We start from the raw sequence: 24,771 nt of genomic DNA, 5'->3' as shown, positions 1-24,771 counted from the left end.
TTGACTGAAGGAAACCACCCCATTGGAAAAAAAACTTTCGGCTTGATGATTTTGGCGAGATTTTATTGTTTTAGTTTTGCGATAGTTTTGGTGTTGATGAAAATAGAAGGTGGCATAATATGTAAGTACCAAACGTTTTATAAGGCACTACTCTCGTATTTTTTAAGAAACAAGGTAAACTCTTTGGGGCCATTCCACGAAAAAGCCGCCATGTCGTCCCGCGCTTGGCAGTTCACATATTTCATTAAAAAAATAATAATTGTAAAGGGTAATGAACAAAATTTTTGCTTGAAAATTTACGCATACGTTTGCTTTCTCAAGCAGCAAAATTTTGTTGAAAGGGTGATTTTAAAATCTGTTGACAGTTTGGTGCATTTACTTTTTTCACTGAATTAAATGTTAATAAAATTATGTTTTTGGCGATTCATGACCATGTAGTTAAGCATTGTTTCACATTAAATTCATTGGATTCAGTGTCTTTTTTCATGGTTGTAAACTTATAAGCCTTTTCTATTACTTTAGTAGCTACGGCGCTGGTAAAAAAAATTGCATCAACCTCGCATATTCTCAACAATGGGATTATGTGAGAAGTTTTGGTCGACCGATTAACGAGGAATGTATGTAAAATCATGCAAAACTTATAAAATAAACATTTAACAGCAGGAATCCGATAATTGTTTACGTAGATCGGGCTGTTTCCGGGCCAAGACAAACTGCTGACCCCATGCTCATTTTTCCATTTCTGAACCTGCGTGTGAGTTTAGAGAAAAAAAAAATTACTTAACCCCATGTCAATATAAGTTCAATGGCAGAATAAAGGTTTTTAAATTGTTACTTACCAGTTTTGCCCTATGGCACGGAGCAGAATCATCCTGGAAAATGATGTTTGGAACTGAAGTAAAGTGATCCGGAATAGTAAGAAGCTATTTCTCCTCCAAAATGCCAATGTACACCTGAGCGTTTACTGCTCCTTGCACATAGTGAAGCCCACCAACTAATTGATCAGAAATACATCCCCAAATCATCTGGGATACGGGATGCTTGACTGTGTGTTGAATGCAGTCGGGATGATATTCCTCTCCTTTACGGCGCGGGTGATGCAATTTTTTTTACCACCACTGTAGTAATGGAAATTTCCTTGTCCTGACTGAAAAGTTCGCGTAAACATTATCTCTTTTGTACGCTTTAAAGAAGCTTTTTTTTTTTTTTTTGTGCATTAAAAAAAAAACGAAGCAATATTTGTTATTTAAACACAGCTGAAATAGATTTTACAGAACTTCTCATCTAACATTTTAAAATTCCAATGCAGTGTGTGTCCTTAAGTGCAACTCATGATTGTTACCTAAGGGAATTAAATATTTTTCATATGCAAAAGATTTCATTATCGTAGTTGGCAACAATGTTGAAAAAGCCATATTTGTATCTTCTTAAATGTGTAAGTCGAAAATTGGATATATTTATATCTTACTAGCAGTACCCGCACGGCTCTGCTCGTGCTATAAAATTAAATAAAAAAACTCTTAGAGCAAGTGTACCCTTTCCACTCCGAAATAAAAAGAAAGATTCTGTTTCGTTAGTTAAAATGTGCACATATAATTTTGTCTAAGCTCCAAACATAATCCATAAAGTAATTTAAAAAAGAAATCCTGATATAAAGATTACACCTGTCCGTCAAAATTCTCTCTTTCAAAGAAAATAGCATCTAATTTAAATACGCTTAGAATCATTTAAAATCGCCGTAGAAAAGCGTTTAAAGTTAAAAAAAAAATATGATAATGACTTTTAACTCTTCAACCCGAAAGATACTGCCAATAAAAAGAAGCAAAGAAATAGAAATATCACTAAACTTAGATTTATCGTCTCAAAACATTTATAAGCAGAACAAACAGTAATAATTAAAAATAAACACTGTATTTGTACATGCAAAAACATGATAATGATCACGTTACTCGATATCTACCGTTTGCAAGGAGAGTAGGTTTTGACACACGTAAGACATTGGACAATGTGACCACTATGAGCAATCCTGATTGCTGAATCAGAATCAAATAAAAATCTCCCAACCCAAAGAATAAATAATTTTGTTGAAATACTCAGTACTTAAAGAACAGAATGAAAATCCGTGCCGCTCCTGCTATTCCTATTCCTATTCAGAGTCACAACTGACTACAACTGTATTTATGTCGAGGACTGCATACTAAGTGCCTTGCCTCCATTATTTTTATATACCGATAGATGGCAGCACCATCACCGGATCGAACAGTTAATGAGAATTTAGAACTAGTCCAGGAGCTAATAGCTACCTGGTGCTAGCACCCCCAGAGGTATCGTTTCACTTGGAGGACATTGAGACCACGAGCATATTTAACGTCGCCCAGTCCCCTTTAATGACGACGGTGGGTCTTCGACCATCGAGGTTCGAACCCAGGTCCCTCCGGCCCCGAATCCGACACTCTACCGATCGGGCTACCACGGCCCCTGATGCTCCTGCTAAAAAGGTATTTTATTGAAGCATCCGTTACAGTTACAACGAAGGCAAATTATTACTGAAGAAAAAAAATTATTTTTATCAAAAACTTACTCCAGTTGAATCAGCTGAAACTACACATATATTCCTACCAAAAAGAATCACAGATTTTATGATAAAGCGTATTTTATGTATGTAAAAACGAATTTTCACCGTGCCTCTAATTTCAGTGAAAGGCAATTCCACGAAAATGACAATTTTTTCGAAAGATTTTTTTTTCATTAATTTATTGGAATGATTTTGTAAACTATATCACTCATTATGCCTCATTCATTTTGCGTTGGGGGGCCTGCGTGGCTTTGTGGTAGAAACTTCGCTTCAAAGCATAGTTGGAGACAAAACCTGAAGATCAAAAGTATGACGATATATCGTCAGATGTTCGCCAAATTATAACATCACTTATAAACAAATTATAATACCACGCCAAATTATAACATTGAAATTAACACTGATTTTCCCCAAAAAGGTGTCAAAGACCCCTTTTGGATCATCCGAATGCAACCAAAAAAGGAGGTGCACGACTAAACCCCACTAGGAGTGTACATACGCAATTTCAACTTGCTTTCTTCTCTAGTTATATTCCTCAGTACCTTTTCTAGTTATGCGAAATACATACTTTCGCACAAAAGCACATACAGACGCTACGTGAAATCTTGTAGTCAAATGGTCAAATAGTCAAAATGGATATTTCGGGCGTCCATAGGTAGATATGCAGGATCGAGCTGAAAAAACAACTCAGCAAACACTCGGGGGTGAGCAAAATTTAAATTTAAGCCGATTTTTGAGAGTTTTTTTTTTCTGCGAATTTTTTTCTTTTCTTTATAAAGGAAAGTAATACTGAAGAAAAAATGCAGGCTAAGTCTTGTCGTTTTTCAAACTCAACTTTCTCTTTTCAAAGCGTTGAATGGTAAGAAATAAATAAATAAGAAACTAAAGGATACATAATTAAGTGAAAGATATCAAAATAGAAATAATAAAAGGAAAATAAACTAAAAATATTATGCCAGTTTCATTCATTCAATTTTTTAAAAATATAATGGACCGATGATGACAGTCGAAGGTATTTAAACTACATTATGTCGTTACATTTTTTTATTATTATATGCAGAAACCGACAATAGCTGTAAAATCTTACCAGGAATTCATAAGTTAGTGTTTTGGTGAAAAAATTCTAAATTCGTAGCAAACCGAAATAATATTAAAAAAGAAAAAAAAAACATCTGCGTCTGGCGATGGGCCCTTCGGGCCCTTTTCATTTGAATGCTGGCAAGTTGCACACATTCAAAAAATGTTTTCGCAATCCGAATTGCGATAACATCTAAACACATTAGTACTGCGATAGCACGTTCTTCATCGGTTAGTTTTCGTCGAGGTATGACAAAACTATAAAGTATAAACCAACCTAAGGTAAGAAGAAAGTCGGGAAGGTATAAACCAACTCCCTCATTTCGTATATAAATTTGACTCCATTATAATATTAAAATCAATCAGACTTTTTTAACATCACACATAACGTTTACTGAACATAACGTCGTACACCTCAAGAAGTCGTAGCTCAATTAAATTAAAAATCTACCGAACACGATCTCGTGCGGTTTTTTTTTTTTTTTTTTTTTCGACAATGAGGTGTTGCCATTCGGCAGTTTGTGTAAAATGAAGTAAATAAATATATTTAACAATTGAAATACAGTGCTGACCAAATTATTAGACTAAAACTGTTTAAAAACCAAATTCTTTATTGATTACATAACTATAAACCCATTAACGAACAGTGAAATAATTATCTAATATTTAGTATGCATTTCCTTGTTCTTGATGAGCATTTTAAGTCTTTTTGGCATACTTTTCACAAGGTTTACACCATTTCTTAACTTTTTAAAAAAGGATTTAAAAAACCGTTTATACTCACTATTATATATACTCACATACACATACTCACTAATTACCTAAAACTAACTTTAAATATAAGAGAACACACCAATAAAAAGAACTAGTGACTTTTTAAGCTGATTGAGGTTATGTTCCTGGTAGGTAGATAAACAAAGAACAGAAAAGAAGCAGACAGTGCTGCCACCTGCAAACATTAAATTATGCTAAAATAACGTAATAATCAGTGTACAGTATGTACTGTACTTTAACAGTAAAATAAATAGTATTTAAGTACAAATTGTGTACAAAAAACTAAAAAACCTCTTTTGTCTAATAATTTGGCGAGCACTGTACATTACAAATAGGGATGAGTTGTTGCCTCATGTATTACTAGAGATGATCATTACGTGGGAACATTGAAAGGGGAACCGCGCGGAACGTCAATAGCGATCAAGTGAGGATGATAAGCAATTCGGATTGCTGCAAAACATGTTTTTGGACGCATACATTACTTGCTCTATCTCCCTGTCATCGAACTTGAGGTCTTAAAATGTGCCGGTATTTAAAGACTCAAACTTGGCTAGTTTGGGTGAGAAATGGAAGACATCTTTCACACATTTTGCAGATGCATGTACTGCTACATGCAGACGGCGAAGTCCCATGGTAATTTCCATTTATCGCTAAGACATTTAATTTAGTGACTTTCCCTAAAATTTCGGTAGACTATTAGGCATTTTTTTCTCGATAACTAGGAGACGAGAGCAAATAATTTATGAAAAAACAAAACAAAACAAAAAAAAAAAAGTTTCTCGAATGTTAACTTTTTTTTTCATTTGTCCAGGAAAATGATTTTCCAGAATTTATTGGAAAATACAGTGCAGCATAGTTGCTGAAAGATTCTTGCCCTGGAAAAAATAGTCGCCGAGGTATTTTTTAGTCACCCGGGATTTTTCAAACGCTGATTAAATGCATAGATATTATAGCTGTTTCAGTACAAATGCTTAATAGTCTAAAACATAGTCGATTCGCCATGGTTCTGCCTTACTTTTTGAATTCCTGAAGACGTCTGGTTTTGAAGTATAGGCGGCAGATCTTCTGGGCATTCTTCAGACTTGGAGTCATTGTGATCTTTGTAGACAGCAGTCCTGTTGACCATGGCTACGATGGCCACGTTTAAGTTGACCCTGATGATGTAGAGGATGGCGAAGCCCAAGAAGCTGAGCAGTGTGAACAAGTAGCGAATGCCAGACATCTCTGGAAATATTGAAATATTAAGCACAGCAATGCGATTGAGTAAAAAATTCGCTACAAAATAAATGTTCTCTTTTCAGAAAAACCAAATGATTTATTTCCTATGAAACAATATCGGATCAAACATCTTCAGCAGCACTACAGCCTGGTGCAGGCTAAGGCTTTCTCTATCTGATTCCTTAAGGAGGCGGTAGGACTTTTTGTTACATTTCTCCACCTATATATTCCCAAGATCTTCAAATCCTTCTCTGAACTTTTCTTTCCACTAAAACATCTCTCGTTCCTAACACTTTTTGTTGTTAAACCAGTTGGATGAGACTTTAAAGACAGATCTGGTTTAGTGATCTGGACCAGAAACCGAGCAATCCCTAGTGAAGGGACTCCCCAGAGATATCGTTTCACTTGGAGGACTTTGTGACTACGAGCATATTTAACGTCCACCAGTCACCATTATTGAAGACGGTTGACAGGCTGGGATCGAACCCGAAACCCTCCGGTCACAAGTACGATGTTTTGCCAATCAGGCAACCACGGTCCTCTCTCTAAACACTGTGCAACCACCTTGTAGCTGATTTCCCTCGTTTGCTAGCACCCTTGATATTTGAAAAGGTTAGTTTTGAAACTGGGCCTAATGTGCCGAAAAATATGCCCCAGCCATCAGATTTATTTCGCATGAAAAAAATATTGGATCTGTCATATCGAGGAAAATATTAATGATATTCTCAATGATGGCATTATATCCTCCTCACTTTGCATAAGGCAGCCATCAATGGCAGATGGATTCAAGATGAGCCGTGTATATGATACCTGTTGAAGTAAAACATCTTAAAAGTTTTTAAGTGGGCAACTTCAGTTGGGGCACATGACGTACGCAACACGTGCGAGCTTAGCGCGGGTCTATCTTCTCTGAGGATGTTGACCCACGGATCTTCGAGGTACTAATCCAGCACCATGAAGCTATAAGAACCGCAAGAGTCATAGATAAAGTTAAATTAACTGCTCTGAATATACGTCACAGGGTAATTTCAAGCATTCAATGCTTTAAAATTTGGTCCTTTTTAACCTCTTGGAGGAATGAAGAGATACAATTTGGAGTAAATTGCATTCCAGTCTTCTTGGGAGTTACTGCGCACGAAAAATGTTATCCCCTTCAGGGTACGCCTAGCGCACTTAAGAGATCGCTGCTCCAGCTGATAGGGGGGGGGGGGTAAGAAAAGAGAAGAGAGAGAAGGAAGAAGGAAAAAAACATCTAGCACCTAGCCCTTGGCATTCACTTGAATTTTAACGTCTTGAATTCAAATTATGTTTTTTGCAATCACGATTTTCGATAGGATTCTACTCGCTGTGTTTCTTGTTTCTACAAATGGCTACAATCGCATTCATAGTTAAGAAAAACATAATTTGAATGCAAGATGCTAAAATTCAAATTAATGCTAAATATTTTGTACTGTTTTTGTCTAAAGAGGATTGAGTAAAGTTGAGAGGATCGGGAATAAAAAAGTCGATTCCGGGGGACATGAACGCCACCGCCTATGAGGAGGGACATTCTGGCGGAGGCCCATAGACCAGAGGAGTTTCCATTATAAGCATAGAAAAATAAAATCAAAGGAGCATCAACTACGGTTACGTGAAACCAATAAGCAATTCGTGTTTGCTGGGAAAAAAATTGAACACTTTCAGGGTATTAACAATTTATATTATAGATGCAATAAGTACTTACGAAGACGCTTGCGAGGGGCTTCGCTACTCATCTTCTCATCCATCTTTTTCTTGTGAAAGAATACTTAATCGCCACAACACCTAAAAGATAGAAACTGTGTTCCATTTAAATAGAGAATATTTTAAAATATAGACTTTTTTCCCCTCATTTTAAAATTACAGTAACCCCTCATTAATCCGGGCCCTATTAAACCGGGCTTCACGCAATCCGGACAACTATTTAGATGTATATACTGTCAGGGGCGGATGCAGAAATAATTTTTGGAGGGGCTCAAAAATTGAAAAGCGCACCCCCTCCCCCCAAACGATGATTTTATGTAACAAAGTTTTTATGAATGTATTTTTTAATGTTTTTTTAATCCCTCAAGGCCAATTAATTTACTTTTTAGTACATAAATATAATGCACTTAATACACCCCCTTTGAATGAGAACGCAAAATATCTTCAACATTTCAATCCAATTAAATACTAAAATTACACCGAGATGCTAAAAAATTAGCGGTTTTAATTAAGCACTATTATTATATTTGGCCTGATTGTCACGGAGTAATCTGAGGCTTGCTTTTGCTTATATCTCAGCAACTAGACCAATAAGAGACTACAGGATTTCACTAAATGATTTGCTTAATCTTATGGTACAACTTAACGTTGAAAAATTAAACTTCTAAAATAAATTATTATTTCAGTTAGGATGGAAAATACATAGACTAATAATAAGTAGACCGAGCTTTCTCATTCTTGCTGATGAAAAAAATTGGTTCATAGATGTATCATGTGACTAGTGGAAGGGCTTGGCGAAGACTTTGGCAGCATGGTTGCTAGATGGCAGCATTATCCATAGTTTGGCACTCGATATGTATTTTAAGACAATGTGTTTTCATTAAAAAAAACTTCCAGGTGCAGAGATTGAACTGTTTTTCTTTTAGTTATGCATTATTTTGACATTAATAATAGTTTTTGATCAGTTTTCGGTAACTTTTATTTCATTTGGAGCTGTCAGCGTTGGCGTGAACGAAATGGCGTAAACGTTTTGCGTTAACGCAAAAATGTACTAATCGTTATCTTAAATTGAAACTGTAGGTAAAAATCTTACCGTTTGCTGATTCTTCTTGGTCGCTTGCATCTTTTATTGCTTAGAGAGTTATTGAAATTGACTAAAGAAAATGCACAATACTATCTAAACGAAAAACTCACTATATTAACAAAATATTTACAACTTAGAATAACAAATTTACAAATCGGACTCCATAAAAGATCATTCTTCCGTGTTCCATAAATTCTATTTATTTTATTTCGAGCTGGCGTTGATCGTCTGCTACGATTAACGCCCGCTGTTGCTAGGATATCCACCAGTCACATGGTTTGGTTTATGAGCAGCAAAAGGGTTGCCATAGCTCGGTCTACTCTTATTATTAGTCTATGGGAAAATAGGAAATTTCATGTAATTTCCCCATTGAAAGTTTAAATATAAAACCCATTGTTACAAATTTTGTAGCCTCGCAACAGTAATGTTAAAAGCAATCATAATGAATCAAGGCTTTTCTTAAGCAAGCATGAAATTAGTAAGCATAAATCCTTGAGAGGAACAAGGATTAATTTTTAGTGCCAACTGCTTAAAAATTTAGACACGCACTGTCTGACCACGGATTGTATCGAAAGACAAACATCCGTTTTACAGCCGGATATGGACGAATTTATTATTTTTTACCGATGTCAGCTTTCGCAGAAGCAGAGTCTCATTCAAATAAGTGGAATACGCGCATCAAATTTTTACTTTCCCCCCTTATTCACATAGATTCGTCTTATCTGGACGTTTGAAAATTCCATACAATCCGTGGTAGGACAGTATAAAGGTTTTTTTCCTTTTAGTACCGAGCATTTATATGTATATATATAAAAAAAAGGTGAAGTTTCGTGATGGTAAAATTATTCTATTTCTGAAATACATTTGCACTAAAAAGAATAAAATAAGAGAATTTTTTTTTAAATACTAAGCACTTTTAATAATGCACTTAAAAGGACAAAATAACTTTTTTGGGTCAGAAAGAACAATTTAAGAATTTCAGTAATTTTCGAAAATTCCAAGAAAATGACACCACAAACGAAGAAAAGTGCGGTTGTAGTCATTTCAAACCAAATTTTCTCAATAAGAAAAATATGTATGTTTCAACACTCAAATTTGTGATTGAAAGCTACTGTTTGACCACGGATTGTATGTAATTTGACAATCTGCCAAGTAAAGACTATTCCATCTGAATAAATCTAGCAGGGAGAAGGAAAAATAGCGATGGAATTTTGATGCACGCGTTTTATAATGTCACTAGTGCCTTATTCATTTATTGTATTCTCAAAAATAAAATAAGGGGAAAGAAAAATAGTTACCATGGAAACAATAAAAGGAAAATAAAATATTTTCATTTTGTTCTTAGCGGAGCCGTCGGAATACCGACCAATCAGCTTGCTCTCTGCTCTCTCCAAAATTACTGAATTCTGCATTCTCAATAAACTTCTTGACTTTCTTGCGGATCACAACATCATACAAGCTGAACAGTTCGGCTTCCGCAGGAAGTACTCTACAATCCACCAACTACTTAGAGTCACAGAACTAATCAGAGAGGCTGAAAAAAATCATCAGAAAACCATCGGGCTTTTCCTTGACATAGCGAAGGCATTCGATAGGGTTTGGATTGATGCGCTAATTTACAAACTTATACGCCTTGGGTTACTTCATGCACTCATAAACATTATCAGCTCCTATCTTATGAATAGGCACTTTATCGTTCGAGTGAGAGAAACTCTCTCAACACCTAGACACATACGGGGCGGGATGCCTCCCAAGGCAGCCACTTAGGCCCAACTCTTTACTCAATTTTCTCTAACGATATCCCACACATGGACAACACGCATCTTGCCATTTATGCAGATGACACCTGCATACTAGCCTCCGCTCAGGGACTTTATCAAGCCTTTTCAACAATTCAAAACCACTTAACACATCTAGATATCTGGCTAAGGACTTGGAAAATCAAAGTTAATGCCAACAAAAGTATAGCTACCTGCTTTTTTACAAGAACAACTGAGCTCCCTCCTATTAAACTGCATCTTTATACCGACCCGATTGATTGGTCTCAGCGGGCGAAATATTTAGGCATAACGTTCGACCGTAATTTAACCTGGCGACCTCACATTGAAGAGGTACGCAAGAAGTACCTCACTTCCAAAAAACCACTAAATTGTCTCTTGCACAAAAAAAGCGTTTTATCAACGGATAATAAACTGCTCATTTATAAGTCCTGCCTAAGACCCATTATTACCTATGGAGCGCCCATATGGGCGACTTCTGCAATCTCTAACTTTAACAGAGTTGAGAACTTGCAGAGAGTGATGGTTCGAGCGGCGTGCGACCCTCCCTGGTACGTCTGTACGGACAAACTGGTGGAAGAGGTTGGCATCTCGACGCTCCACAACTTTTGCAAAAAGCTTGCCAAGAGATTTCACTACAACATCCCCCGTGTTGGCAATCCAGGCAATCCACTACTTAACATCCTTCCAAATTACGATCCATTGGATCCGACAAATTCTCGCAGGCCTCCCGCTCTGCTAGCTTAGTTTCAATTTCGAAACGGGGTGAGTGAATCCCTTATCGGGTTCATACCTCGTTTCCACTCTAGTTATTGTGCTACACGCTGGCTGGGAGCATGCTCCTATCTATTTTCATTTCACTATTTTCTTTTTAAATTTCTTATCAACATTTTATCATTGTCCTAATTTTATTTTATTTTTATTCATTCAAATAGCCTAGAAATCCCCCACGGGGGAAAAAAAAGTATAAAACTTTTTAAAAATATGTAGGAAGCGAAAAAAAAAAATACTTAATCTTATTTAAATAAAGAAGAACTTTAGTTGAAATTTACTTTGAAGAGCCTTCGGCTAACCATTATGGTACTCCCGTTAGAGGAAGCCACATCTCTCGTACATCCACGCAACCATCTTCTGCGCCAAAATAAAGCCATGCCCCCAACCGGGGAACCATCAACATACCACACCAGAGGATAAGGGGCAGGGTCCCAGGTGCCTCAAGCAACGAACTTATATTTCCGTGGCATTTTGTTCAAGAACGTAGAAGCAAAATGGTAAGCTCAAAACATTGTTGTGAATTTTCTTGGAATTTTCGAAAGCTACAGGAATTTTTAAATTGTCCTTTCTGACCCAGAAACGTTATTTTGTCCTTTTGAGTGCATTGCAAAAAGTGCTTAATATTTTTTTAAACAATCTGTTTTTAAGAACATTGACTTAATGATTATAACACAAGGGCAAATAATCCCATACCTCATTTCCACTTTTAGTCACTAGTTTATAATTTAACTATATATCATTATGAAACTAATAAGAAGATCATAGCTTCATAACATAAAAGTTTTATTGAAGAACACAGAAGCTATTTCTTTACGAATTTCTCAAAGCAGTTGTTTATTGGTTCTTAAAACTATGATATAGTTGCGATAGGATTTTTATACTACATGCCGATTCCTGTAATATTATGGTTTTTGCCAAGAAACTCCAGTATTACTTCTTTAGCAAACAAAAATGCTTTTGCTCAAATATGCTTTATGTGTTTTATGTTCTTTTCAAAGGAAACTTTAAAAAAATCTATGTTATAGAGGAGTTCATTAAAAATATTTTTTCAATAGCAAAATCAATTTATCTTTTCGTTAGGGGGGGGGGGGGCTGGGTCCCCTTAAAATCCGCTACTGTATACTGTATAAATAAAAGACGAGTTAGGGCAATAAATTTATTTTTGTAAGTCGTATTTTGTATTTTTGTCCTTTTCTCTTGTGCAGTTTTATATTTTATTCTTTTGAATTTAAAATGAAAATTTTACTGTGTGCAGTAGTTTATATATGTACTTTTTGGCTCAATTTATAGGATCTATTTTGTTTCATACGTTCTCTTAATAATTCACGTGACCTGGATCCCCTATTAGTGCGGTTAAATGAGGTTCTACTATATTATCCAAATCGGTTGATAATTCGCGATACTCTGCGATATCAAACGTACACCAAGCAGCTCGAATATAGCCTTATGACACTGCAGTTTTATGCTTATTAAGGATCATGATTGATAAGTCGAAGGAAGAAAACCTCACCTTAAAGCTGAGATTATCTTCACACTGGGGAACAAAATTAATTTAGCAAACCTAAAAACTGTAAGATGGGAAAGTTAAAATATTAGTTTTTTACTTGTCATTTTACAAAAGAAAAAAGTTGACACCACTGTACACTGTCTCTTTATAAACCAATCACTCTGAAGTTAGTTTTTAGAAGCTATTTTCGAGGGATAATTTTAAATTGTTTAAATAAAACGTACCCTTGCATTTTAATATTCACTGCGATGTAACAAATTACAGAAATCTCGTTACGCCATGAAGAACGGGGGGGGGGGGGGGGGGATAAGCAATTTGACATCTTATTTTTCTGGTTCCAAGATGCACTATTTTTATAAAGATAATTTACTTTGCATCACATTTCGCGCATAATTCAAGAATGCTTATAACGGGGGGGGGGGGGGGGACGTTTAGACATTCTGATTTAATGTTGCACTACTCTTATTAAGATCATTTATTTTACATCATATTTCTCGCACAACACAGAGTTACATATAACAGGGGGGGGAGACATATGTTAAAATGTACGCTTTTTGTATGCTTCACGTAAAACCTTTAGTATCTAAGATTCAAAAATATTTTTTTTTCTCTATCTTTTCAAATTATAGTTTCGGAATAAAACAAATGCTTCTTCATTTTTTAAAATAATTGCATTTCTATCACTAAAGTTTTTGTCACGAGAATTCAAATTTAAGTTTGATAAACATAACTTAAAGTTTAAGCTCAATATATGCTGGTTGGTTCAAGCAGAAAATGTTTATGCATTGGTGTATTATTATCTGTTTCTTTGGATCCAATGAATCCATGAAATTCCTTGATGTTACACAAAAATATTGTTTTCTTAAAGCATACACAGTCCTCTAAGTGCTTTGTAAACAGATACACTTAATTCATAATAACTAGTTTTATCATCTAAAATGTGCTTAAAAAAAGCATCAAATGTAATGTCAAACTAGGAGTTGCTTTGAAAATTTTCAACAGTCATATCCTATTGTGAATTGAAATGTAATCTCCGCTTTTGTTCCAAATCAAAATAGAAAGATATCTTGTTAGATTATTTCAATTGTTACCGAGGAATACTTCATCGGGTAACTTTCTCTTGCATTGATAATGGTCATGATGAAAATTTTTGGAAGTTTAAAAGTTGTTTTGTCGGAAAAATTGTTGGAAATACAATGTTAAGGTTTTGATTTGGCCTCGGAAATCTGTTCCATCTGGATAATATTTTAGTTGGTAATATTTTAGGAACAATTATGACTTTCTTCGTGAAATGAAAAAAAAACGAGCTGATGTGTACGTCACATGACTTCCTTTTACTCCAATTTTAGTGTCATTTTCCCATTATTGGCAGTTTTAATGTGATTCAATAGTTTACTCTCTAAATATCACCACCATTGGCCAAATTAAAACAAGATTTTTAAAAAATCACCAAATTTGTCGCCAATTGGCGACAAAACTTGGCTACCAAAAAACTGGCGATATATCGCCAAGTGTCCGCCAAATTATAACACCACTTAAATATACATCGAAATTAATAATGATCCCCCCCCCCAAATGGGGCAAAAGGCCCCTTTAGAGACACCCGAATGCAACCAAAAGGAGAGATGCCCAACTAGACCCCACTAGGAGTCTACGTACCAAATTTCAACTTGCTAGGCTATCCTGTTCTTGAGTTATGCGACATACATACGCACATACGCTCATACGCACATACATACGTACATACGGACATCACGAGAAAAGTCGTTGTAATTAACTAGGGGATCGTCAAAATGGATATTTCGAGTGTTTATACGTTCTTAGGCACTTATCCGCGTGTGGTCGGGCTGAAAAAAAACTCAACGTTTATTCGAGGGTGAGCAAAAGGGAAATTAAGACCGAATTTTGAGTGAAAATTTTTTCGCGAATATAATACTTCCTTTTTTGTAAAAGGAAGTAAAAAGGAAAAAAGGAAATCGCGTCACATTTCTGTGTTAAACGGGAAAAGTATGAGATATAACTTTTCAAAAAGCTTTTAATTGATGAATTGAATTATGGAAATTCTGGAAAATCTGGATTACTTGTAAAGTTTCAAAAGCCCAAAACCCTGAATTCTGTACTTGCTTCAGTCTAGAAATTAATTAATGACGAATTTACTTTATAATAAGTGTGACGACATGTGATATAATACTAAACATGTGATCACAGGGCACAAGTGAACAGGGTATGTTTTACTAGGATAACATCAAGCAAAAAATCTTGAAAAACTCTCAAGTAATCGCGGTAGCAGTCCTACTTCTTGACCAAACATATAGAGCAAATAGCCAGTTTAAGTTTCTGTAGTGACAACATCTTTGTTTTAGTAGGTGTTGTATGTGATTTTATCGCTGTCTTCTTCTGGTGAATATTACTGTTTGACCACGGATTGTATGTAATTTGGTAATGTGCCAAGTAAAGACGATTCCATCTGAATGAATCTAGCAAGGGAGAAGGGAAAATAACGATGGGATTTTGATGTTTGCGTTTTATAATGTCACTAGTGCCTTATCCATTTATTGCATTCTCAAAAATCAAATAATGGGAAACAAAAAAGTTACCATGGAAACAACAAAAATAAAATAAAATATTTTCTTTTTCGTTCAGGAATGTAAAAGCAAAATGGTAAGCTTGAAACTTTGTTGTAAATAAATAAATCAATTTTTGCCGTGAGAACACAGATCGAATATGCCTTAGATTTAAAAAATGTTGCTGTAAGCAAATTTTCATTTTTACAAAACTAAGGCTAAATAACAGAGAGGCAAAAGTGCACATCTACAACAAACCAACTAACACCCCTGTAAACTAATAGATACGTCCATTTCCGCCCATAAACCGGATATAAGCCTTTCCATGTAATCGATGGTCAGACAGTAACTCCATGTAAATCCACAATCAAGAAGAACCACAATACAGAAGCAAAACACGTGACTGTACACCTCTGGCGAGTTGAGCTCCGCTGCCCGACCGATTCAACGATTCCATTAGTTGAAAGGGGCTGTGCACATATAACGTTATCATTTTAGGGGGGGGGGAGGGGGTAAAGCCAAATGATATCGTATGATATCGAGAGGGGGAGGGGGGGGTTTTAAGTTTGATAACGTTATCACTTTTTTAAATTTTCGTATAATATTGCAATTTTCGTATTTTTCGTGCAATATTCGCGAGTTTATTTCTAATTTAAGGCACAAAACACATACAGTAACGATTGATTGAAATAACACCAGAAATATCACACCTGCACTCCAGAGCCAAATCCTCCTCCCCCACGGTTATTCCGAGAATTCGCCTGGGATACATCTTTTTGTTCTATCGACCAAGGTCGCCCAATGTCACCTTTGTTCCATTCCCTCGCTTTTTTTTTCTACCTATTGACCAATGAAGTTATGCGAATTGCGAACTGATAAGGAATGAAGACGGCAACTTGTGGAGTCACACTCATCGATGCAATCGTTCTTGTTGTGTGAAGACGTTTTCTAAATCTCTTGAAATGGATAAAAATAAAATGTTTTTAGAACTACATAAAAGCATTCAAACTGCAAATCCAGATAAAACAAAACAAGTTTGTCAGAGAGAGGCAACCATATTTTGGAATGCTCACAAGTTTGATCCAGAATTCAACACTGTTTTACAGAGAAAGCTTGAAGAATTGAACAAAATTGCAAAGAAAAAGAGAGCAGGGCTTTTATCCTTTTGGACAAAGGTCTAAAAATTTGATAATGCATGCGTTGGTATTAACATGGGGATGTAAACTATTGCGTCCACTCTACTCTAAAACCGTTTCACTAGAAAATTGGAGCATTATGGAGGAGATTTTTTTTCTTAGCGGTGAGAATTTTTAATTTAATTTTTTTTTTCAGTTTCCTTTCTTTTATACACATCTGCTTTTTTTTATCGTTTGGAATTATAGATGAATGTTATATTTTTTTAGTTTCTTTTTTGACCATGGTTGATTATTCTATTTTTGATTTTACATTTTTTTTGAAGTTTTTTTTTATTAGAGAATATTTATTTTTTTAGTTATGATTTTATATTTTTTTTTTTTTTTTTTTTTTTTGTCATTTCCAATGAACTTCTGTTTTTTTTGTTTTCCTTAGCAGACAGGAAGATTTTTTTTTCATCAGAACATTTTTTCTAATGAAATCGAAACTGAATCGTGTTTGCTTTAGAAAAATGATTATTTTTCTTTTATTCTGCATTCTTATATACGTTAGAAATTTGTTAAATGTAAATTGTACTTTTCGTTTTTATTTAGTCCCCTTTACAACTGCGGAACAGGCTAGTCATCCTTTTAAAATAAAAATATCAAAACAAAAGTTAGAACTTATCAAAGATTAGCATAGTGATTTTGATTGTTGGTTTTGAATTGCAGTTTCTGAATATTTGATAAAATGGATTTCTGACTTTTCTTACACTTGTCAGATTTTTCTTTATTAGGATCACGTAGTGTATACTAAGATCGTAATGTTAGTACGGACGTACGGACGTTTCTTCGCACGATAACTCTCGAACCGATGCGAATTTTCGAATGGAATTTTTTTAATCGATTGGTATTCTTAATATCTCGGTCAAGGGTTTATTATAATTCTTTTTAGTGAATGTAATATTTTGTTTGAAAATATAACATTCACTCCAAAGGCGCTCACTAAACAACATTTATTTTTACACAGGTACCTTCAACGGAGAAGAAAGCACAGATTGCAGCGTCAACAGCTATGAATGACAGTACCAGTTCTGGAAGTAGCGAAATAACGAATTCGAAACCCGAACCTGAAGTTATTCCGAAAGATTCATCTGAGAAGCCCATCAACAATGCCCGAGAAGCACCAGCACAAAAGACACTGATTTCAAAAATTGCCCTAGCGAAAGATCGGCTTTTCTTGATTTTGCGTCAAAGGGATGTTGGGCTCGCTGAAGTGAGCCACTCTGATATTCAAAAGGCCAGAGATGATGTGAAAAATCTAGAAAAGCAATTAAAACGGCTAATAAATGTAGCTGAAGCCAATAGGAAAGCGCGAGAAAAAAAGAGAAAACTTTTTGAGGCATTGGAAGAGAAATATCCTGAAGATAATATGAAGTTAGTTAAGAAAATAGGGAGACCAGCTCTGGAAAATGACCAACCAGAGATTTTGAAAGTGATTTGTGAACTGGCGAAGCAGGGAGCTGGTGCAGATGGACGACGACGTTGTGAAGCCCTTAATTCATGTATGACATTAGACGACTTGCACAACGAACTGAAGGAAAATCACGGATTAATGCTAAGTAGAACAGCTACTTACTTGCGATTACTGCCGCGAAATTATTCTACAGTCGAAGGAAAGCGCCATGTTACTACTGTGCCGGTCCGTTTATGCCAACCACAAAACAATCAAAGAAGAGCTCACGCAGACAGCGAGTTTTGTAAAATGACAATCAATCACCTGAAAGAATTATCCGCAACGTTAACCAGTCAAGATGTTGTCTTTCTGTCAGTTGATGATAAATGTAGGGTACCAATTGGCATTACAGCTGCTAAAAATCAAAGCCCATTGATAATGCACTTAGACTATCGTGTTCGACTTCCAGACCATGATTTTGTGAAAGCAGCTAGACACAAACTAATACCAAGTGTTTATGCCGGACTAGTAATTAAAGATGGTAAACCATGCGATCCGACAAGAGTATCATATTCCGGTCCAACTTATATAGCGATTCGCTCTGCTAAACACGATTCTTCAACTGCTGAAACTCATGCATTTGACTTAGACAATGTGATGACTCTGCCAGAATTTTCAAAATTAGTTCGAAGGGAAGATTCTACTGTAAAACCAGTATTAATCATCACAAGTGATGGTGGCCCCGACGAAAATCCTCGGTATGAAAAAGTACAGCTTGCCGCAATTGAGACTTTTAAAAAGTTTGATTTGGATGCCGTATTCCTAGCCACAAATGCCCCTGGTCGTTCGGCCTACAATGCAGTAGAGAGGCGAATGGCACCCCTTAGCCGCCAACTCTCAGGTTTAGTTTTGCCACATGATCACTTCGGAAATCACTTGGATTCGAGTGGTAAGACTGTTGATGTCGAGAAAGAGAAGAAAAACTTCGAAGCAGCTGCAAATGTGCTCTCTGAAGTATGGAATTCAACAGTAATTGATGACTACCCTGTAGTAGCAAAGTATCAGGCACCTGGAAGTGAACGTATAAGTTCAGAAGTTTGTCAGAGTTGGAAAAGAACACATATGAGATGTTCCACATATTTGTGTCAAATAGTAAAATGTGACGATCGATCGTGCTGTACACCAAAACGATCAAATATTGGTTCAATCTTAAAGAACCATTTCTTGCCAGTTCCTGTTCCAGTCAGTGAGGGATTAACCATTCAAAAGGGAGGAGCATATCTTCCTTTGTGTGCCGCGCAATTGATGCAGGATGCTGCCAAGCTGAAGCAGACATCTTCAAATGTTAGTGAAATTGCATATGATTTGTTCTTGCCATCAATAAACGACGAAATCTTGAAAAAACGCATTTGTGTGAAGTGTGATATATATCATTGCACCTTAAAGGCTTTAAAAGATCATTCAAAAGTATGCGGAAAAGCCATGATCATTGAGAAAATGAAACCAAAGCGTATTGCTGCTCGCAGGCGGACAGAACTTTTGGCTTGTTTTAGGGATGATGATGATCTACAGTGGATTGATAAAGATGAGTGTGATTGCAGTGCAGATTTGAAAAGTGATCTTCCAAACATTTCAGACGAGATACCTATAATAGAACTAATGGAACCAACATGGGAAGAATTGTGACATTATTTCATTATTCATCACTGTATTCCACTTAATTTTTGTTCATTTTTCCTTATCTTAATTATTGTAATTTCTTAAATTTCCTTTTTTAAATGTCAATTTATACGTGATAAAATAATTATAACAAATACATTTTTTAATTTATCACATATTAGTCGTAATATTAAAATTATTCTATTTTTAATACCTTTGTTAATTATACCTCGATTTTATAAAAACATTACTGATAATTATGGTATTGATATTGACTGTACACAAATAATTTTATAAATTAATGGGTGGGATATAGAATTAAAAACTTAATTTTTTTGTACCTGATAACGATATCATAGAGTGAGGGGGGGGGGGTCGTGTAATGATAACGTTTGATATCGTAGGGGAGGGGGGGGGGGTCAAAAATATGTGAAAAATTGATAACGTTATATGTGCACAGCCCCAAACAAGGGTGAGGAAAAACGGTTCAATGACTTGCCGATTTATTTGGCAGTGTATTGCCCATTTGGCGAACAATACTACTATTCAGGTAAGAAGAAGCAAGCGGTACTGGACTTTCTCGCCAATAAAAAGATTGCAATAGTAGCCCAACTAACTCTAAAAACTAAAATCAACGTAAGGAGCGAGCAAAATAGCAATAAAAGTTTCCCATGCGCTTTTCGTGATTATAAGTAAGCTACTCTTTCATTACAAGAGATGTGAACTTGTGAAAAAAAAAAAAAAAAAGAAATTCGTCTATTAACTTTCGTCGCATGCTTTTTCATCCATAACCACATATTTTTTGTTAAAAAAAAGGAATTTCTTGAAACCCCGAAACACGTGTCATTGCAATATTTCTTTGAACTTCTGTAGTTTTCAACACAAAATATAATTTTTTACTCACCTATATCATAAAATCCTCGTTTCAGAAAAGGAAAGACAAAAATAATTTCACCTTACATTTTCAGTTCTTGATATTTTTTCACATGGCACTCGCAAGACTTGGTAATAGGTTGTTAGACCACACTGCGCAAACGTTTCATCACTTAGAGGTTTTCCGAGTAATTATCACGAAAACTTATCTCAGACATAACTCTTTCAGATATAGTATTAGGTAGAAGATAATGGTTATCAACATCGAGATTTCTGACACAATATTTATCGTTACATAATGGATTGAAACTGAAGAAAATGTTTATTCATTTTTCTGTTGAACAATAGTAAATATTTGGCTTGTCACGAATGAATGCGAACTCTTTTGTTTAAAAGTAGTAGTAAAAAAGAAAACCTAACTTTTAAGCATGATGGTTTCACCTTCAGGGGCGGACTGGGTAAACCAAGAGGGCGCCAACTTTGACTCCCAAGGGCACAAAAAAAACTTTACTCATAGTAGACGTTTATATGTAACTATACAGGCGAATCAAATGGCCTTTTATTATTCTACTATGGGCAAAACCGTGTGGGTACCGCTAGTACCTATATAAAAATGGAAGTCTTGGATTGGTTCAAAATTGTTACACTTGTAGATACATACATAGCATAAGTTACAACAATGTATATACAACTAATTCTCGATCACTCGAAGTCCCACGGGACCAGCTAAAACGTTTGATTTATTGGTAGTTTGAGTTATGGGAAGTTTCCACAGCAGTCTCAAAATTTTGGGACGCAATGAAAACTTTGAGATAAATGAATATTCGAGTTATCGAGATCCGACTGTATATCTTTAACTCTGAACTTGATTCTTGAAGAGAAAACTTTTTTGGACTGGAATGCAGCATAAATATCTTCCGCGTCACACGAGAGGTAAACATATAACGTCTATAAGAATCATATGGATAAAATCATGTAATTCCAATGGACGCAAGAGCGCTTTCTTTTTGTGTCATTAACTATTAAACACCCTAAATTGCTCTTTTAGTTTTGTATGTGTTCTTCTGTTCCAAATTCGGTTCCTTTGTGGTGATGTGGACTGTCATCAGGGGTACCCCGAACTTAAATATTTAGAAGGCAGAATATTCTCAATTAACCGAACAGAACTTCGAACTTTACCGAGCGATACTATTAGAGCATGCACTGTTATAACCAGGGGTTCCAGACGAGTGAAAATATTCCCTCTAAGGTGAAAGCATAGTGCCTGAGGGTGCAATGCAAGCTAGAAAATAGAGCAGAGGAGCCGAAACAGCATGCAATCACAAAAAAGACCCATTGCGCATGCGCTTTTGCCTTAGACAGTTAGACATACATTCAACCACCTCAATATGGCGGACAAATGATGATTGCGTTTGTGTGTCTTTCACATTAAATGAAGTACACTATTGGATTTGAACACAATTTTTCTTGGATTAATTATCCGAAATTACAAGTAAGTACAGCTTTTGATCACTTTGTAGCTTTTAGGGCTTTCAAACATAGTTAAGTGGTTAAAAGTGCATTTATTGCTTTTCAGTTACCGTTACTGTCTTTTAGTTTCCGTTAACCGTTACTATCGTGAAATTTCCATCATTCAAAACGCTACTAAAAATATCTGTCATTATTTTCTTGAGTACTCGATAAGCAGCTTTTATTAATCACCAAAAAAAAAAAAAAAAAAAAAAAGCTATAAGATATCAATAATCAACAAGTGAGAATCTTAATAAAAATGATTCTTGTGCTACGTAGATTATAACAGAAAGCTAGCGAAAAAAAAAACTCTCAGTTCTAGCTTTTTTTTTTTTTTTTTTTTTTTTTGGCTTTTTCATTCAAGTGTTAGAATCATTTCCTGTTAGCGGTTAATGTCTGGATAGCGTTATAAATTTCTTTTGGTTTTTTAACTATCGAAAAACTTCATGTGCATTTTATTTTGTTACTTTTGATTAACGTTTATGAAACGATTTTGTTTTTCCGTAACTGTAATATCCCTGAATATTTTTGGCTCTTCATGTAAATAATCCATAAGTACAGCTATGCTTCATTTTCGGAATGCGTCAAGGTTTTAGTAAATGTATAATTTCTCACATTATTAAAATAATTACTCGTCTTCAAATTATAACGATTTGTGACAGATCTTTGATACCAAGTAAAGGGGTAGATATTTATTGTTCTATTAATTCTTAATATTACTTTTTGTAAAAAAAAAAAAAAAAAACTCGTCAGAACTCTGAATTTTTCACATGTTTTTAACGGCCCCAGAGTTATTATTAATATTATTTATTTTATGAATTTTTAAGAAAACGATAAAGATTTCACTGGTTCAGTTTTTCATTTGCTTTGAGCACTTGTTAACTATGTTGAAAACTCTGAAATATGATCAAATGCTGTTATTACATGTTTTAGTCATTTCTAGTATCGAGTTCAATGTGAAAAATGTCCAAAACGAAGAATATCATAAATCAAATCAAAACAAAACTTTAAAAAAAAAAAAAAAACACAACTATATTCAAAAACGCACACAATACGGGGGAGGGGGGAGGAGGATCTATAGTAAGGGTGCCATTTCTCTCTCCAAAGGTTCCTTTTTTTTCACTCCGGCTGTCTATGTTTTAAAAGGTGCCTGTTTTTCACCCTATTTAGAGGTGCGATTTCGGCTCCGTATTGGGTGTCGCTGGTGAACAAGTGTTTCTCCCCTGAAAGGTGCCGAATGCATCCTGTAGTTTTAACAGTGTGCACACCAAATGATGAGATGTATTAGGCATCATTCAACAAAGTTTAAAACGAGCTGATGTGTGCATCACATGACTTCCTTTTACACCAATGTAATGTTTTTTCCCATTATTTGCAATTTTAATGTAATTTTAATGTGTAAACTGAGAACCCAACAAAACCTAAGTTAAACACTAACTTAACAAAACGTGAAAGTCTTTAAAACTAAACTTACTCAGTTACGTTAGGTAGTAGTTTATAGGAGGCCCCAACTTCAAATGGTTATTAAAAGATGATTAATATTTAGTTAGGTATTAAAATAATTCATCGTATAATAATTAAAATCAGTGTTTATTTAAAATTGGGTGTTTAGTTAAGTTGATTTTTGTACTGGAATCGTAAAATAAATTTGATTTATGCGTTTGGGTAGAAAATCGTATGTAAGTATGACCAATTATTTTTTTACTTTTTAGTTCCTCTTTGTTTTTTGAAGTCGGTTCGTTCTTTACCGGTAAATAATTTATTGGAAAATATCTATCTGTCTGTGTGTCCGTGTGTTTGTGTCTGTCACGTATGTGTGTGATCAGTTTTTTGTGGCCGCTCTGCAGCAAAAACTACCGAATGAAATCGAACGAAATTTGGCACACATATGTGCCCCTATGTGAACTTGTGCACATTGGTTTTTGGCGTGAATTCCTTCAAGGGGGTGGAGCAATGGGACGTTTCTTGAGTTATGCGTGCCTGCTATTCCCCAGGAAGTAATTGGCGGATTCAAACAAAATTTGGTCCATATGTTACCCTTGAGAGGTACAGGTGCTGATTCAAATGGGGGTTGATCTATAAAACTTTTTTTTGTCGTCAACTGTCACTGCTGTATCTCAGGAAATAATGAACAGAATCAAATAAAAATTTATCGACAAGTAGCCCTTAGAGGGTATAAGAGCTGATTATATTTTGGCGTCAACGGTTGAAAAGGGGGCGGCGCAATGGACATTTTTTTTTCTCATTGTGAGTGCCATATCTCAAGAAGTAATGCTACATTCTGGACGAAATTTGGAATAAATGTGAATCCATATGTAAACAGGCTTTGGTTTAATATTGGCACCAATGGCTCCATGGGGTCTGATTTTTTTTTTTTTTTTTTTTTTTTTTTTTTTTGTGAATAAAAACAACTTTATAACTACAACAATGAGAAAGATAAATCGTAATAGACTGTCGTCTGCGTAATTCGCGTGATTTTAACTGTTGAAAACCGACTAGAAAATCGCGATGATTTCAACTTTTCAACTGTTGCCATCTTGTGTTTGTTAACAAATAAATGTTTGTAATTATTTTAAGCAAGGCTTTAAAAATAATTTTCAGTTTTCATTCTTTGCTTTGCTTTTGTGATGAATCAGGAGTTGGGATGGTCGTCAAGTTTTGTAGTATGTAATTTTTTTTTTTTTGGGGGGGAATATTGCTTCTTTGTCAAACATAGGGAGGGATCAGAATTATAAGATAGATATAGAAGAAAGTTTCGTGATGGGGCCACAACATACTAGTTTTTTCTTTCTTTCTTTTTTCTGGCTGTCGTTCTTTCTCTTTCATCATGCAGCAGTCAAAAAAGGAGAAGCATAACTACACCCTATACAGATTGTACGTAGTACGATCCAAAAGTTCGGGGACAAGCTGTATAAAACCTTACCCAGAATATTTCATGTTACCGAAGCACATCCACATTCAAAGGGTCCAATTAAGCGACTTTGTACTTCTGCCAATGTTTATATAACTTTTGGAAACACTCCTGGAAGCTATTTTTTGTAACCCCCTGTGATGCGGCTTTATCTTCATCTGACGAAAGCGCGTTCCTG

General features: G+C 35.3%; 1 protein-coding gene across 2 annotated transcripts in view; it reads right to left on the bottom strand.

Moving 5' to 3' along the window:
* Positions 1 to 20,319, bottom strand: part of LOC129225731 (sialin-like) — a 54,820-nt gene extending 34,501 nt beyond the window's left edge. The window contains exons 1-3 of one of the 2 annotated variants that reach the window (XM_054860224.1): positions 20,205 to 20,319; positions 7,368 to 7,447; positions 5,442 to 5,650 (exon numbers count right to left, since the gene is read on the bottom strand). In XM_054860224.1, the coding sequence (XP_054716199.1) occupies positions 5,442 to 5,650; positions 7,368 to 7,410 (252 nt within the window). In that variant the 5' untranslated portion in view covers positions 7,411 to 7,447; positions 20,205 to 20,319. Of the gene's footprint in view, positions 1 to 5,441; positions 5,651 to 7,367; positions 7,462 to 20,204 lie in introns of both variants that reach the window. The other variant, XM_054860225.1, reaches the window with a different exon arrangement.
* Between the last annotated feature and the right edge of the window lie 4,452 nt (positions 20,320 to 24,771).

The sequence above is a fragment of the Uloborus diversus genome, chromosome 7, assembly GCF_026930045.1.
Source record: "Uloborus diversus isolate 005 chromosome 7, Udiv.v.3.1, whole genome shotgun sequence".
NCBI classification, from domain to species: domain Eukaryota; kingdom Metazoa; phylum Arthropoda; class Arachnida; order Araneae; family Uloboridae; genus Uloborus; species Uloborus diversus.
This window is presented reverse-complemented; position numbering and strand designations above follow the sequence as displayed.